Source organism: Pempheris klunzingeri, chromosome 18, assembly GCF_042242105.1.
Source record: "Pempheris klunzingeri isolate RE-2024b chromosome 18, fPemKlu1.hap1, whole genome shotgun sequence".
Lineage (NCBI taxonomy): Eukaryota > Metazoa > Chordata > Actinopteri > Acropomatiformes > Pempheridae > Pempheris > Pempheris klunzingeri.
Genome location: NC_092029.1, coordinates 2,649,756 through 2,667,142, shown reverse-complemented (window position 1 = coordinate 2,667,142; position 17,387 = coordinate 2,649,756). Strand labels below are relative to the sequence as shown.

The 17,387-nt window shown below is 42.2% G+C and overlaps 1 protein-coding gene across 1 annotated transcript in view; it reads left to right on the top strand.

Moving 5' to 3' along the window:
* LOC139217663 (serine/threonine-protein kinase D3-like) overlaps positions 1–17,387 on the top strand; it is a 38,115-nt gene that overhangs the window by 18,039 nt on the left and 2,689 nt on the right. The window contains exons 3-17 of the mRNA XM_070849053.1: positions 500–631; positions 2,947–3,104; positions 4,635–4,824; positions 4,982–5,059; positions 5,840–6,023; positions 6,692–6,815; positions 7,766–7,843; positions 10,644–10,920; positions 14,762–14,814; positions 15,090–15,162; positions 15,287–15,393; positions 15,490–15,651; positions 16,354–16,452; positions 16,550–16,817; positions 17,289–17,374. Coding sequence (XP_070705154.1) covers positions 500–631; positions 2,947–3,104; positions 4,635–4,824; positions 4,982–5,059; positions 5,840–6,023; positions 6,692–6,815; positions 7,766–7,843; positions 10,644–10,920; positions 14,762–14,814; positions 15,090–15,162; positions 15,287–15,393; positions 15,490–15,651; positions 16,354–16,452; positions 16,550–16,817; positions 17,289–17,374 — 2,069 coding nt within the window. The remainder of the gene's footprint in view (positions 1–499; positions 632–2,946; positions 3,105–4,634; positions 4,825–4,981; positions 5,060–5,839; positions 6,024–6,691; positions 6,816–7,765; positions 7,844–10,643; positions 10,921–14,761; positions 14,815–15,089; positions 15,163–15,286; positions 15,394–15,489; positions 15,652–16,353; positions 16,453–16,549; positions 16,818–17,288; positions 17,375–17,387) is intronic.

Below are 17,387 nucleotides of genomic sequence, written 5' to 3'. Positions count from 1 at the left end.
GTTTTACAGGGTGAAATTCCTGTTTTTGTGAATGGAGTCTGGTGTGTGTGCAGAGAGCGATATAACGGCTGTTTGTGGTTAAACCAAAAGGATCTTCCAGGTCTCTCTCTGTAGGGATCCTTTCCATGATGCTGCCACACACTTAGAATAACAATTTGTGAAGGTGACATGGGAGGAAGACAAGATCCCGCCACAACAGATCCACACGGACACTTGTCATGTAATATCTCTTGAATATTATGTAAAATACTACATACAAAATACAAAATATGTTTGACATGAAAGGTAAAGTGTCATACAGGTTACATGCAGCATTGAATCACGATTTAAGCTGATCCAGGTATTTTTTTTAATGGATCAGCAGCAACACAACTTGATTTTTGACCAGATTTAAGCCAGTAATGAAGGTCTCCAGGGGTGTAATGGTTATATCCAACCAGAGCTGAAATAATTTCCTAAAAGCAGTCGTGTTTCACCGTTCTGTATTTGTCTATTTTAGCTCTCGCCACAGCCGAGGACTTCCAGATCCGACCTCACACGCTGTACGTCCACTCCTACAAGTCGCCGGCGTTCTGCGATGACTGTGGGGAGATGCTGTGGGGGCTCGTCAGACAGGGACTGAAATGCGAAGGTAAGAACGAGGCGCCGCCACCGCTGCAGGGGTTTTTACCTCTGACTGGGTTATTTAAGGTGACGTCGTGTTGTGATGATTCTCTGCTGCTGCGGTTCAAACCTGCAGTCGCATCCTGTGAGTGTTCAAGCTGAAGAGAAGCTTGTTTAACTGATGCGAGGCATCAAATCACAGTTTATCTGAGACGCGTTTCAATCAGTCGTTCTTTTTCTTATTCAACAGGGAATCCAACATCGTAAAAAGATTAAGGAACAGTTTCTTATTTTATGAGAACATTTTAAGAGCAGTGTTTATAAGTAGGGGATAATGTACAGCGAGAGGCGTCAATAAGTCAAAATGAACCCCGGCAGAATGACGCAGCTCGCTGTACATTATTACAGGGCTTCACACTGAACATATCAACAATTTGACAAAAAAAATACTGACTTAAAAACAATGTGGTTAATTTAAAAATGATTTTATTATTATAGAACGCCAAAATTGACCAGAAAGAGCGAAGTATTCAACACATCTGTGTGAAAACGGCATCAAAAAATTAAAAAAAAGGAGAAAGTAATTTGGACAGTATATAAAAATATGACATTAGATAATTAAATATTCAGCATATCCTACATGTGTGGCTTGTAATTGGCAGCAGTGACATCTTGCCTGATTCCCCAGTATTTCTAATAACTCAATAACCTTAAAATGTGAGATTGATTTGAGTTTGGTCGTGTAAATGTTCCCGAGCATCAAGATAAGAGTGTTTTTGCCAATATGGCCGCCACAGGGCGACGCTCCGTAGCAACGGCAGTCGATCAGATTGTGATTCTCCCCCTAAACGGATCGTCTGCGGATTTAAAACAATCCGGACAAACTTCCTGCCCATTAAACATTTTTACGAGAGGAAGTGACGAACAGGAAGCAGCACATCGCTCCACCTGAGCGTCCGAGTGGCGCGAAGTTGATCTTTAAAACTTCACCGTTCGGACCTCCATCAGCTTCTTACATGAACTTGACTCAATATCATGATTGTTTTATGACATTCAATCAAAGTTTTATGTCACTCAGACTCGCCTACGAATCAAAGCTTAGGCACAAGTCCAACACAACACACACACACACACACACCTGAAAGCTGCAGCGACTCTACAGCAGGATGTCTTCATTGACTCTGAGACTTCCTGCGACTATTTTTCACATCTTTCAAGTCCCGGTGTGGGCGCTCAGAAGCCTCCAGAGTGAATCTAAACTGTAGTGATGCCGAGCCGAGGAAAGAGACGCTTGATGTTTGGAGGAGCCGAGCTGCTGCCGGCGCAGAAAACACGGCTTCCGCTTGTGTGTTGCTTTGTTTTTAAGGTTGAAACGGTTAAAAAAAGCAGCGTTTTCAAACTGGTGGAAGAATCTGCCCTCTAAGTCTGACTGAGAGGAAGGATTTTCTTCATCGTGTGAATCACAGTTTTAAACAATTTAAGCACCTAATCTGGCAAAAGACCTCACTAACCACATCCTCTAGTCATGACCTGCATATTTAGTTAAGTTAAACACAGACAGACACAAAAGTGTGCTGCATGAATAAGCCGTTTTGTGTCCACACGTCCTTTAATGATGGTATTCAGACCCATTAAGCAGCAGGGGTCCATCACAGACTCCATCAGTTGGCTTGTTTGTGTCATGATTTGTTACACAAATATTGTGTTGGATTAACCGAACTAACACAATACCTCATGTAAGACTTTTTTGTTTAAACAGCTTTTATTTCAAGCCCACCAAACTCCATTGACAAAAATAGTAATTTTACCTCACAGAACATGCTAGTTGCTGGTCTACTGTTGACTCGATTGTTTAGTTTGTTTGCGAATATTATTCTGTTACTTTGGTGTTTTAAAGTTAATTTAGATCCAAACTAAAACAGAAACACGGCGTTAGAGTATCAAAGTCACAGCAACTAGCTGTGCAACTCCTGTGTTCTGCGAGATAAAATTACTGTTTTTGTCAATGGAGTCTGGTGTGTGTGCAGAGAGCAATATAATGACTGTTTGTGGTTAATCCAAAAGGATCTTCCAGGTCTCTCTCTGTAGGGATCCTTTCCATAATGCTGTCACACACTTAGAATAACACTCTGAGCCTGTCTGAGCCTAAAACAAGCACTTTTAGTGGACCTACTTTGTTGCCCCGCAGGATTACGTTGCTTATTTGTGATTTAGACACCGAATTATGTAAAAATAGGGCCCAGGTTTGAAAATACCAGAATCATCCTTTAAACAAAATTACAGAGGATCCGAGGACAACAAACCAAAAGGAGGATTAAATGAAAATGATTTTCTCCTCCACAGGATGTGGGCTGAACTACCACAAACGGTGTGCGTTCAAGATCCCCAACAACTGCAGCGGCATCAGGAAGAGACGGCTGTCCAACGCCTCCCTGCCGGCCGCCGCCATGGCCATCGCTCGCCCGCCTTCCATTGAGTTCACCCCGACGCCGCAGGAGGAGGTACGTCCACTACCACCATGTTTTTAGGCCCAGACACTTAAAAACAATGTTAGTAACAGAGGTTCTAATATGATCTCTGAGGTACCTGACACCTAAATGACATTTTCCATATGTTATTCTGAGGAATGTAAAAGTTTTTTACTAATTCTTTTCACAATTTAAGCCAAATTAACACAAGCAGCCGTCCAACAACTTCATCCTATAAAATATAAATTAACTTAACGTTTTAAATCTCTATATAAATATTGAAATAATCGAAATCGCAAATCTCTGATCAGCTGAAGACTTCGTATCTGACGAGCCATTAAATGGAAGCTTTCCCAGTTTCCTCCTGCAGTCCAAAACATGTGCAGGCGAAGTTTGGAGGTTTTCATTCAGAAACGGGTTCGTGTTGATGAGTCGTTACTGACGAATAATGAGCGATGGGACTGAAAACACACTCTCCATTCCAGCAGAACTACAGTGTGCAGCCAGAGATACACACACACTCACACTCTGATGCCTGGAGGCAAACCACTGGATTTTCCATCCTGTTCAAACCAGTGAACAAAGTGAAGCACAGTCAGAGCTTCACAGCGCTTTTATCAGCTCCGTCACACTGTTACCACACACACACACACACACACACACACACACACACACACACACGTTTCACACAAGTACACCTACTGTACTGTACTTAACCTGATGACTGGTAGGTGCTAAAAGTGTTGGAATTGATCCACTAGATCACCTCAGCCGGCAGCTGCCAAACAGGATGCAATGGCTGCAGCATAATCCTTTGGGAATCCTTACTGGATCACAGTAGGTCCACTAAAAGTGCTTGTTTGATCCACTGACAGGCTCAGAGTGTTATTCTAAGTGTGTGACAGCATTATGGAAAAGATCCCTACAGAGAGAGACCTGGAAGATCCTTTTGGTTTAACCACAAACAGCCATTATATCGCTCTCTGCACACACACCAGACTACATTCACTAAAACAGGGATTTTACACATGAGTTGCTGCTCTACTGCTGCCTCGATCTGTTGCTTTGTTTTTGTGATTATGCGATTTTGGTGTTTTAAAAGGTTAGTTCAGAATCCAACATAATATTTTGAATAAAAACATAAAACAAACAAACTAATAGATTAAGGCAGCAGCAGACCAGCAACTTCTGTGTTCTATGAGGTAAAATGACCATTTTTGTGAATGGAGTCTGGTGTGTGTGCTGTTTGTGGTTAAACCAAAAGGATCTTCCAGGTCTCTCTCTGTAGGGATCCTTTCCATGATGCTGTCACACACTTAGAATAACACTCTGAGCCTGTCAGTGGATCAAACAAACTCTTTTAGTGGACCAGTTCCAAAACTTTTTGTTCCTACTAGTCATTTAGACGCCAAAATATATCAAATATATCTGCTCTTGTTAATTTGCACAGCACTTGGTCAGCTGTTTATAAATGTGTTTTATAGATATATAAATTATCTCTCATGTCTTGTATTGTATCATATAAACAAACTCCTGTTTCCCCTCCCTCCTGCCTTGACACAGCGCCCCCTGCTGGGTGCCGGGAAGCGTAACTCCCTGCTGAGCGGTCGTCCCATCTGGATGGAGAAGTTGGTCCTGGGTCGGGTCAAAGTCCCTCACACCTTCTCCGTCCACACCTACACTCGACCCACCATCTGCCAGTACTGCAAGCGCCTGCTGAAGGGCCTCTTCCGCCAGGGGATGCAGTGCAAAGGTTAACGATTATCTAAAATTAACAATTCATTCTCGCACTTATTCCATTTCTTATTATTTCTTTGCAATTTCTTGACAAGATGTCTGCTGGTTTGCTCGTTTTTCTTGAATTGATGAATCTTTGATCACATTTTAAGTTTCTACGTTTCTACTTTTAGATTGTAAGTTTAACTGCCATAAGAGATGTGCGGCCAAAATACCTCGAGACTGCCTCGGTGAGGTCGACTTTAACGGAGGTGAGTTTTTCAGCTCGGCTTCACTGTTACTGTGCATCTATTATCTGCCTCTGTTCATTTTAATCGACATGTATTTGTGTTTTTTTTAGATTAAGGACTTCATTCAAAACTCCATTGACAAAAACACAAATTTTACACCGGAGTTGCTGGTGTGCTGCTGTCTCAACCAGATAGTTTGTTTGGGTTATTGCATAACTTTTGTGTGTTTAAAGGTTTAGTTCAGATCAAACACAATATTTATTTATCATACAATAACACAAACAAACTAACCAATAGAGGCAGCAGGAGACCGAAAACTCCTGTGTTATGCCAGCTAAAATTACTGTTTTTGTCAATGGAGTCTGGTGATTTTTTTTTTTTTTTTTTTTACGACTGCCAGCTGAGGTGATCTACTGGACAAGTTCCACTGTCCTTTAAATTTAGAAGTCAGTGCCACCATTGAGAACAGTACAACAGTTTTGTGTTTGGTTGTCCTTAATCGCCTCTGATGCATATGAAATGCATGCTGGGATACTTGTCTTCCTCATTATCAACCAGGCAAATATGCCCCCATAAAAACAGAGGAAATGAAATTAGCTCCTAAAAACTAAAAAAAAAGTATTATTATTTATTATGTCTGGAGAGAATATGGAGGTTTTCTTGTTCACTTCAATGCCGTTTTTAGGTTTATTTTTTCTGTTGGTGGCCTAGTGGCCATTAGAGGAACTGCACCTTAATGAAAATGTTTTAAAGCCTCCCCAAAGAGAGTTCCTTTTACGTCTTGACTTTGTGTCTCGGCAGAACCCGCCAGTCCCAGTCCGGACTCCGAGGCCACGATGGAGGTGGACAACTGTGACGGGAACAGCGACGGCGGCCACAGCATGGACGAGCAGGACGAGATGTCCACCCCCGAGGACAAGCTCTTCTTCATCGAGGGGTCCTGCACGGACGGCGAGAAGGACGACGAGACGCCTAGAACCATCAGGTGACATGACTGCTCGAAACCTGAAAACCTGACGCTCAACTTTGCAGAAATTGATTTATACGTTTTATCCAGTACTTCACACGAGTCAAGGAGAGTTTTGTTTAATCGATGCTTTCGATTTTCTCAACAAAAATGTAAGAAAAGTTATAGTTTGAAGCCTTTTAATCATTTAAAGTGGCTCTAAATTTAACTTTTGACGGAAGAATCAACACATTCTCCTTATTACAATTGAAACGTTTAACAAAATCGCAATACAATCAGCTTTACTTGAGTTTAAGATGACAAAGTTTTAAGTAAATACTGCAGTATAACAAACATCAGATTCAGTAAACAGCTCAGCAATGGAGCTTTTTTAGATTATTTAAGATTGTTTTGATAGAGTGAGGCAGATAAATAGGTCTGTAAATAAGTTTAGCTCCTGTTGAATGAAATGTTAATTTGGAATCACATTTAATGCTTCAACAAAGACTGTTTTTACTTTGAGCTTTTAGCGTCAGTATGTGGCAGATTGAGAGGCTTATTGATCCATAACTCCACAGTTTGTATTGAGAATTGTTTGCGAAAAGAAGCAGAATAAACTTTACAAACTGTCCATTTAAGACGAAGAAAGATGAGCGTGTTCTTTGTCACTTGCGTTTCCTAAAGTGTGAACGTGTGTTCACTTGCAGCCCGTGCACCAGCAGCAACATCCCTCTGATGCGTGTGGTTCAGTCCATCAAACACACCAAGAGGAAAAGCTCCACGCTGGTTAAAGAGGGCTGGATGGTCCACTACACCAGCCGCGACAACCTGGTGAGATTAAAAACACCAAATACAGACATGCACGCATTAAAAAATACAGCGAAAACACCAGGAAATATATAAATGACACGGAGCCGCGCCACCCCGGCTGAAATGGAGAAGAAAAGTTCACGAAAACATGAACATTTTACTCACTAAGTCACTGCATTGGCTGCTAATAGTCTATAAAACGGATGGATTGGATGGAGGTCCGCTTTTGACGTAATTGATCAGAGCAGTGGATGTGAGACGTTTTAAAAAATTAAGAAATAAGTTGAGATTTTCCGTCCCAGGCTGCCTTTGGCGACGCTCTTGGTTACCATGGTAACAGCGAGTGAGGTTTAACTTGGCGATATGACTCGAGAGGACGTGCTTTACCGTCATTATTGGCGCTGGTGACTGAAGCTCGTTCTGCTCTATGAATTCGACATTAACAACGAAACGATCCACTTTAAATCAGCGTGGCAGGTTTTTGCTCCCGTTCCGATTGTTACGAGATGTTGTCAATGTTGTCGTGTTAAATGGCGGAGTAATATTTCTAATGACTAGCTGCATGTCTAGTTGACCAATCAGACGGCTTGGTCGTATAACAACACAGCAAATACCTGTTTGAGAGAGAAATACAACCGAAAAGCAGCGGTTTGTTTACAGTGCAGCCAAACAAATTCATTAAAGTCCTATAGATTATAATGTTAAAGTTTTTCAAAGTAAAAGTAGTTATTGAATCATTATTATTGATGCATTAATATGTACGTTATACTTAAATGTTGCAGCCGGTCGAGGTAGAGCTACTTTTAACTTCTTTATGATCTATTGAGGGTTGTTTAATCTTACTATAAAGTAGAATAAAATGGAAATACACAAATACAAAGTCCCTCAACTTAAGTACGTGTCCATTTTGAAATAAAGTGCTTTTGAAAGTGAAGAGTTTTTATGCTGATGAATGTTTTCTGTCTTTCCAGAGGAAGAGACATTACTGGAGGCTGGACAGCAAGAGTCTGACTCTGTTTCAGAATGAAAGTGGAGCCAAGTTTTACAAGGTAGGAGACCCGGTGTGCTCAGATCTGGTTTCAGCTGCTCGGGCCAAACAAAGCAGCGACGTGAGGAGAAGCCTGGAGGGAGTCGGGTTCATACAGTAACGTCCGTGAGACATTAGCACACTTCGCCGTCTAATTATACCCAGATTATTCACCGGGATTAGCCTGGGATGTTTGCAGGAAGTTGTAACCATCCACTGAGGGAAGATTTCAGAAAAGAAAAACAGGAGAACCATTTAAAATTGCATATTTAAGTTTCAACCACGTGAGATATGACAGGCACAAGTCTGGATCTCAGCAGCTAGATAGATAACTGTTGGAGCTCTTTGACCTCTCGCAGTCTGCTGGCTGTTTGCTGTTTGACACCACATGCGTTGCTTGCATGTGCATCGAATTAACCTGGTTGTGCTGGCTGAGGGTTGTATTAAAGCTACTGTATTCCTGAACTACGGCGTGTATTGGTAACAGGTCTGTTTTGTATCTGATAGCAGCAATGAGGGTTCAAATCTCATGTGTTTTACAGCGTTTTCTTGGCTAAACGGAGCAGCAAAGAGTAACCACAGCAAAGCTACCATAGCCGTATCCATAGATCCAAATGCAACCATAGCCAGAACATTAAAGGGTAACTCCGGTATTTTTAAACCAAGCTCCCATTTGTACATATTTTGGTTTTAAAATGACTGGTTAGTACAAAAAGTGTTGGAATCGGTCCTCAGCCGTCAACCGTGAAGCAGCAAGATGTAATCCTTTGGGACAACTGCACCTGATCAAAGTAGGTCCATTAAAAGAGCTTGTTTTAGCCACTAACAGGCTCAGATTGTTATTCTAAGTGTGTGACAGCATCATGGAAAGGATCCCTACAGAGAGAGACCTGGAAGATCCTTTTGGTTTAATCACAAACAGCCGTTATATCGCTCTCTGCACACACACCAGACTACATTCACAAAAACAGGGATTTTACTTCACAGAACACAGGAGCTGCTGGTCTGCTGCTGCTTCAATCAGTTAGTTTGTTTGTGTTATTGTGTGACTTTGGTGTTTGAAAGGGTTGGTTCGGATCTGACGCAATATTTGTTTAATACACAATAACACAAACTAACTAATTGATCAAGGCAGCGGGAATACCAGCACCTCCAATGAGGTAAATGAGGTAAAATCACTGTTTTTGTGAATGGAGTCTGGTGTGTGTGCAGAGAGCGATATAACGGCTGTTTGTGGTTAAACCAAAAGGATCTTCCAGGTCTCTCTCTGTAGGGATCCTTTCCATGATGCTGTCAAACACTTAGAATAACACTCTGAGCCTGTCAGTGGATCAAACAAGCTCTTTTAGTGGACCTACTTCTCGTGGTTTCCAGCTGAGGGGATCTACTGGACCTACCAGTCATTTAGACACCAGAGGATGTTAAACTTGGATCAAGGTTCAAAAATACAGAAGTTATTCTTTAACCATAGCCACAGCCAGGCAGAAAGTGCAAAAAGTCCATGTGAGGGAATGCAAAACAATGCCAATACTAACTTTTTGGGGCTCATGTAGCAGCAGATCCTCACATTTCTTCATTTCTTCATCTATTTATTTACTCATTTCACACATATAAATACAAAACACATGAAAGAAACATACGTGTGAGAAAGTGGTAGAAACCTGTCATGGCTTTAATGAAAAACTAAACCCCCAAAAACATACAAAAGATAAAGAAACAAAATCAGCAAAACACTTTAAATGCAATAAATAATACAAACCTGCACATAGAAAGGCGATTCTCATTATAATTATTAGAGAAGATGGAACAGGACTATTTACAGGACTAAATATTTATCGTATGTTTGACCATGATGGTAGAAAACTGAATTTATAGATATGAGATCAGGAACTAAACAGAGGGGTTAAAGGTTGATTTCAGAAACTCTCTTTTCTTTGACTTTCTTAACTTTTTTTGATCCAATTTTGAATTTCCATGAAGGAAAATGAGTTTCCTAGAAACACCAAATGATCTCCTGTGAATCGGGGCCAGAGCAGGTCAGCACAGCAGCAGCTCCTTTCATTCTCTGTCATCTTCCTCTCTCCTGCTCCACCTCCTTTCATCTGGTGTCTGCCAGCGACCTGCTGACCTTCACAGAGAGCGAGCGCCGTGGGTGAGGGAGAGAGGAGGGGGGGGGAGGGCGAGGCAGAGGGGGAGGCCGGCGGTGGTTTCTGGGTCCTCGGGTCGCTTCCTGGCTCGTCGCCACGCCGCCGCGTGCCCAAAGAGGCTGAGGCACGTCCTGCCTTTTAATCAGAGCGGCGGGATGAATAAGTGCTGATCGGGAGTTTGTGGTTTGGGGGGTGAGAAGGGAGGGACGGGGGACGGGGGGGGACTTGGCCAAACACAAAACGTTGAGATGACAGCGAGGGGCACAAAGACACCACCGGGCCAATCATTCTCCTTTTATATGTTTGATCTGGCAGGGCTTAGGGAGGAGGGAGCGCTCTGCCAGAGAAGGAAGGAAGAGAAATTTCAAACAGTGAAATTCAAAGAGCCTCTCACAGTTCAGAGGAGAGGGGAGAAGTGTCAGGATGGACGGAGCAGCTGAAACAGGCACTTTTGATGCTTCTTATCGGCTGAAATGACTCTTGAAATGGTCGTAACGGGAACAGTTTACCAGGTTTTCAAGAGAGGAGATGCTTTAGGAGTGCAGAGGTTTGGCTTTCTGAGCTGAAAGTGGAGGCACGTCCATCAGGAGGAGCGTCGCTTGAGGCCTTTTTGTCCTCGTGTGAGATGCGCGGCGAGGACGGGGGTTTAAACGTGACTCTCTGTCTGTCCTCCAGGAGATCCCCCTGTCCGAGATCCTCCAGGTGGAGCCGGCGCAGGACTTCGGCAGCCTGCCACAGGGCAGCAACCCTCACTGCTTCGAGGTGATCACGGCCAGCATGGTGTACTACGTCGGGGAAGACAACAGCGGCCTGCACTACAACCCCGTCCTGACGGCGTCCGGCGTGGGGCGGGACGTGAGCCGGAGCTGGGAGAAGGCCATCCGACAGGCGATGATGCCCGTCACGCCCAAGGCCAGCGTCGGCGCCGGGCCCGGCCAGGGGAAGGACCACAGTGAGTAACCGCCAGAAAACCAACTTAAATACATCTAAAATTAACAATACAGCTAAATCTGCACCAAAAACACGTCTGTCGCCATGGGATACCGAATCCCACCAAATAACCAGACAAAAATCCTGATAAATACGAATAGAGTCGTCTGTGTTGATTCAGCAGGTGTGTGAAGGCTGTTTTACACTCACACACGATTAATTCACATTTAAAACACATTTTATTGTTTGTGTTGTTGCCTTTATTGGACAGGTGATATAAAAGAGGCAGACAGGAAGTGAGCCGACGGAAGACAAACCACTTTGTCTTTTATTTATTCTTTATTGAAGGCTCTACTTTGCTGCTGTGGGACAAATAAACGAGTATCTTATCTTATATTTTAGTACGAACTGCAGCCTCCCGTACGTTTGCACTGCTGTATGCACAAAACCTCTCGCTCAAACGTCCGTCGTGACCCCAAAAAAAATCACTGGTGCTGCGTTTCTTTGGCCGAACTCTCCAAGAGAAGCGCTTCGCCTGAGAAAACACTGTTAAGAGGCTAAAGCAGCCAGAGCGCCTCAGGTTTGCCTGTTTGTTCCACGACGTGCATGCGTTTCACGGCAAAACTAGTCAGTACAAATGATCTGTGACGGTTATATTTACATCATACCAGCAACATCACACTCCTCCCACAACAGTTTAATTGTCTGTGATTGAAATTAAAAGCCCTGCAGAGTCTCTACGGACAAGATTCCTTCATTTGTTGACAGTGTTTTTATTTGACTTTTACTGACACACACATACACTCAAGATAAAGATAAAGATAAAACCTTTAATTGATCCCTCAGTGGGGAAAGTTCGCTGTTACTGCAGCTCAAAGGACGGACAAATCGAAAATTAAATAAACATAATATATACAGAAAAACCTTATATACACAAAAGAACACTTGGTAACACTTAACCAACTGAATGCTTTGCCTTAACCCTCAGTTTAACCTTGACCTTAAACCTTAAAACCAAGTCTTGATCCTCAAAGGGGCTGCTGAAGTTGTGAGGTCCTCACAGTGCAGGAATGTCCTCACAACCCTGCTGTAAAACCTGAATTTGGTCTCATAACTATACCAAAGCAACCACAACTAAACCATCACAACATTAACTTCAACTTAATTCTACTTTAACCGTAAAACCCTCAAACGACCCTTTGAAGTTGTGAGAATCGGCCAAAATGTCCTCACAGTGCAGGAATGTCCTCACAACCCTGCTGTAAAACCTGAATTTGTTCTCATAACTATACAAAGACACACACACACACACACACACACACACACACACACACACACACACACACACACACACACACACACACACAAAGACCGCCTGCTGACATTTTAACGTGATTAAAGGGCTTTCAGAGGATTTTCCGCTCCGATTCATCTCAGGTTAAAGTGTTTTTTTTTGTTTTGTCTGATAGTAAGAGTCTTCTGTTTCGTCCTAAAATGAGATCTCCGGCACTAAATACCTAAATGGACCTGATGGTATTAAAACAAATCACCATTAACTAAAACCGGAGCGCTCCATTGTTATAAAACAGTTGTACTTTAGAGAGGATGCAGTCTGTGTTTTCCACCTGTTGAGTAATTAATCAGTCAGTTTCTTTCCAAAAATAGATGTTTTGTTTTGTAATGAAATTACAGCAACACACATCAATAAGTTAATGGACAGATGATGTAACAAGCCTTTTTTTTTTTTTTTTTTTTTTATCATCTCAATGACAAACAGTCCAATAGCGAACATGTATCTTTGTAATAATACATAAAATACCAACATAAAACCAGAGGGACGACAGGAATTTAAAAAAACATGCCATAAAAACAAAGCAGGCGAATATTAAACTACATCATCAGACCTGATACAGACGTAGGAGTGTCAATAAAGTTATATAATCCCTATGAATAGTGATGCGTTCACAGTCGGCGTGTTCAGATTTGTTTACCTCAGTTTGAATGTGTTTCTAACTGAGGGGATCCAAACCTGAGCTCGTTCAAAATTCAGCTGCTTCTTTTTTTTTTTTTTTTTTTTTTACTTGATTTCAGCTGCTTTTATTTTAAAAATGTCCTTTTTCCAAAGTATGTCCTTAATTCACCGCTTTGTTAATGTTTTGTCTGTATTTACGGCTCTAATCTCATAATGGCTTCAATCATGAACTCTCAGGGCTCCGTGTTTGTCCTTTTCCTGGAAACTGCGGTGTGAAATTAACAAAAATGACCCCCCAAAAACAACCCCAGATGATTACAGATAAAAGGAAACGTTTCCTAATATCTGAACAAAATGAAACCAGTTCAGCTGTTTCTTGTTTCTGAAAGATTAAACTCTGCTATTTTTTTTTAATCTTGGCCCCATTTTTACACATTTGGGGTTTGAAATAACTGGTAAGAGTTGGTCCAGTAGGTCAAAGTACATCCACTGAAAACGCTTTGACAGGCTCAGACTGACTTAGAAGGTTAGTTTGCATCCAATCCAGTATTTATGCAACATATAATAACTCAAACTAACTATTCATAAACACAGTCTGGGCCCTATGTTCACACACTTTGTTGTCTAAATGAATAACCGCTATGTGAAAGAGCAACATCCTGTTTGTTCAACCAGAAACAGCTGCACCAGACTCCATTGACAAAAACAATAATTTTACTTTTGCAGAAAAACGGGACGTTGTGTGACTTTTAAATGGTTAAATAGCTAGTTTGGATCTGAACTAACCGTTTAAAACACCAAAATTATCCAATACAATTTAACATTTTCTATATAAATATGCTTATTTGTTTTGTCCCCAAATCAAATCATCAAATCATAAACAGGTCGGTGTATACACATATATATAATTATATATCTTGTAATGGATCTCACGGATCCATTAGGGTTCGGTTCTGTCATTTGGGACCCGTAAAACATGTAGCTGGAACTATTTCTTCTTGAACGCAAGATGAGTGCAGCTTCCTGATCCTGTTATTCATGAAGAAATTCACCAAACACACAGATTGTTGTTTTTAAATTTCCGTTTTTGTACCAATTGAATAAAAACAAGATACAGTTGGACTTTTTTTTTTAACTCTTCTAACTTTCAGGAAAGTAGGCAAGTAAGAGTTTTTCTCAAAATGTGAAATTATTCCTTTAATAAACTCCTGTGAATGAAATTCAACACTTCCTGCTGTTTTTCAAAGTAAAAGCCCTCCAGGATTGGGAGAAAACAAAGATTTTTGACTAAAATTTGAAACAATAAAAGCCTCTGATCTGATATTTAAAAATGAACAAATCTGTACTCCCCACAGTTTCAATTTCAGTCGATAAAGTTACATAAATTCTCTGAATGACGACCTGACCGATGACCTGAATGTCAACAGGCTGCGTACCGACAGCAGACTGACGGCATCGATCACAGAGGGATGACCCGATCAAACCTCGGCCAGCGATCTGAAATCAATATCGGCATCAGTGGAAACTCACTGGCAGCAGAACGCACCCTCTTAGTTTGAGAGAGTTTCCTCTTTATATGCTCATGCACACAGAGAGAGAGAGAAACAGAGACAGGAAGTAGGGGCTTTTATTTTTGTGAAATCTGGAAAAATGATTTGGTGGAGGACGTTCCTCTGATCTTTCGTCACGTGTTGAGCAAACAAATGTGTTTGTTTGATCTCAGCTGGAAATGTCCTCCATCGTCTCTTTCTTTAACAAACAAGGAAACGCAGGAAATGAGATTTTAATGATTTGAAGGTTAGAAAAATAAAACCCCACACGTCTCTGCTGTAAGTGTGTGCAGTTAACGGTGGCGTGTACATTTACTGTATGTCATTTTTGTCCTTCTCAGAGGAAGTATCTATCAGCATATCAGTGTCCAACTCCCAGATACAAGAAAATGTGGTAAGTCACTCATATTGTCTGTAAAATAAAACATGTTCTGTGTTGAGCTTGTAAAAACTGGTGAGAAATATTGAGAAAATTGGATTTTTTCTGGAGTTTGAAGATGATTTTTCCCACATATTTCTATATTATTAGTCACTTCTGGGCCTCCATATTCACAAAACATAACATTTGTATACGTAGGAGCCACTAACTGATAATCAAGAAAAACAAATGCCTGATTTACCAATTTATATATGTGTTTTTAATGGTTTAAACTGTCTGATCTTGTTCAGGATATCAGCTCAGTGTATCAGATCTTTGCTGACGAGGTCCTCGGCTCCGGACAGTTTGGGATCGTCTACGGAGGTGAGACAAAACCTTTACTTGACACTGAAAATGTGGGAAAATGTAGGTGCTGAAAATGAGATTCCACTTCACTCCTCCTCGTCCTCGTCCTCGTCCTCCTCCTCCTCCTCCTCCTCCTCTGCAGGTAAACACAGAAAGACCGGCAGGGACGTGGCGATTAAGATCATCGACAAAATGCGGTTCCCCACCAAGCAGGAGAGCCAGCTGAGGAACGAGGTGGCCATTCTCCAGGTACGACACGCTAACGACTGTTAGAGTCTTAAAACGGCATTACATCTAGTGTTAACTCGTACTAGTTTTTAAACGTTCCCCTCCTGTTTCCGACAGAACCTCCACCACCCGGGGATCGTCAACCTGGACTGCATGTTCGAGACGCCCGAGCAGGTGTTCGTCGTCATGGAGAAGCTTCACGGGGACATGTTGGACATGATTTTAACCAGCGAGAAGAGCCGACTGCCCGAGCGGCTCACCAAGTTCCTGGTCACACAGGTCAGCGAGGACCAGGCATCTCTTCAAAGCCACCAGACTCTATTGACAAAAACAGTCATTTTACCGTACAGAACATGGGATTTGCTGGTCTAGCATCACCTCAATCAGTTAGTTTGTTTGCATTATTGTGTGTTAAACAGCTTGTGTGTGTGATTCAAATTAACTCTTTAAAACACACAAACTAACAGATCGAGGCAGCAGCAGACCAGCAGCTCCTCTGTCCTGTGAGCTAAAATCACTGTTTTTGTGAATGTAGTCTGGTGTGTGTGCAGAGAGCGATATAACGGAAACACACCAGACTCCATTCACAAAAACAGTAATTTTACCTTGCAGAACACAGGAGTTACAGGTCTACCGCTGCCTCTGTCAGTTAGTTTGTTCATGTCTTTGTGTGTTGCACAAATATTTTGTTGGATTCAAACTGACCTTTTAAAACACTGAAGTGACACAATAGCACAGACAAACTAACAGATCAAGGCAGCGTCAGACCAGCAGCTCCTCTGTCCTGTGAGCTAAAATCACTGTTTTTGTGAATGGAGTCTGGTGTGTGTGCTGTTTGTGGTTAAACCAAAAGGATCTTCCAGGTCTCTCTCTGTAGGGATCCTTTCCATGATGCTGTCACACACTTAGATCAGGTCAGAATTGGCAAAGATGACCCTGATTGTTGGGCGTTAAATCAGCTTGTACGTGTTGTGTTTAAAGATCCTGGTGGCCCTCAGACATCTCCACTTCAAGAACATCGTGCACTGTGATCTGAAGCCTGAGAACGTTCTCCTGGCCTCAGCAGAACCCTTTCCTCAGGTCAGAACAAACAGAATTGTTGTCTTTCTGCTGCTTTAAATGTTTGATGGGACTTCAGAGCTCGGCAGCACAATCACAGCCTCCTCCCCTCCACCAGGTGAAGCTCTGCGACTTCGGCTTTGCTCGTATCATCGGGGAGAAGTCGTTCCGTCGCTCGGTGGTCGGCACGCCGGCCTATCTGGCGCCCGAGGTGCTTCGCAGCAAGGGCTACAACCGATCCCTGGACATGTGGTCGGTGGGCGTCATCATCTACGTCAGCCTGAGCGGGACGTTCCCCTTCAACGAAGACGAGGACATCAACGATCAGATCCAGAACGCCGCCTTCATGTACCCAGCCAACCCCTGGAAGGAGATCTCAGAGCAGGGTAGGCGACGGCTCGGCCAAATCCCAGATTCTGGTGTTTTAAATCTGAAACAATAAAACATAAAAATGCTGTCGTAGCAGAGCTGAAGTTACAATAAAGTCACAAAAATAGGGACAAAACTCCCGAACGTCCAGATAATTAACGTAGAGCTGTAGGTTAATCAACTATTTGATTTTGAATGGTTGCAACTTCTCTAATGTGAGTGTTTCTCTGTTTTCTATCAATGTGAACTGAATATATTTGGATTTTGGACCATTTGTTGGATAAAATAAGGCATTTTCACTATTTTTTTAGAATAAATAATCAATGGATTAATGAATAAATGAAATTATATTTGTGATTTTTAGGGTTAGCGGCACACAAAAAGCTTATAATGTCAATCGTGACAGAACCTCAACGCCACCCCATGAGATCGACTGAGATCCCATCAGATTTAAAGCAGATTTCCTGTGTTTCTGTTCTTCCTCGCAGCCACAGACGTCATTAATAACCTGCTGCAGGTGAAGATGAGGAAGCGCTACAGCGTGGACAAGTCTCTGAGCCACCCCTGGCTGCAGGTAACCAAACGTC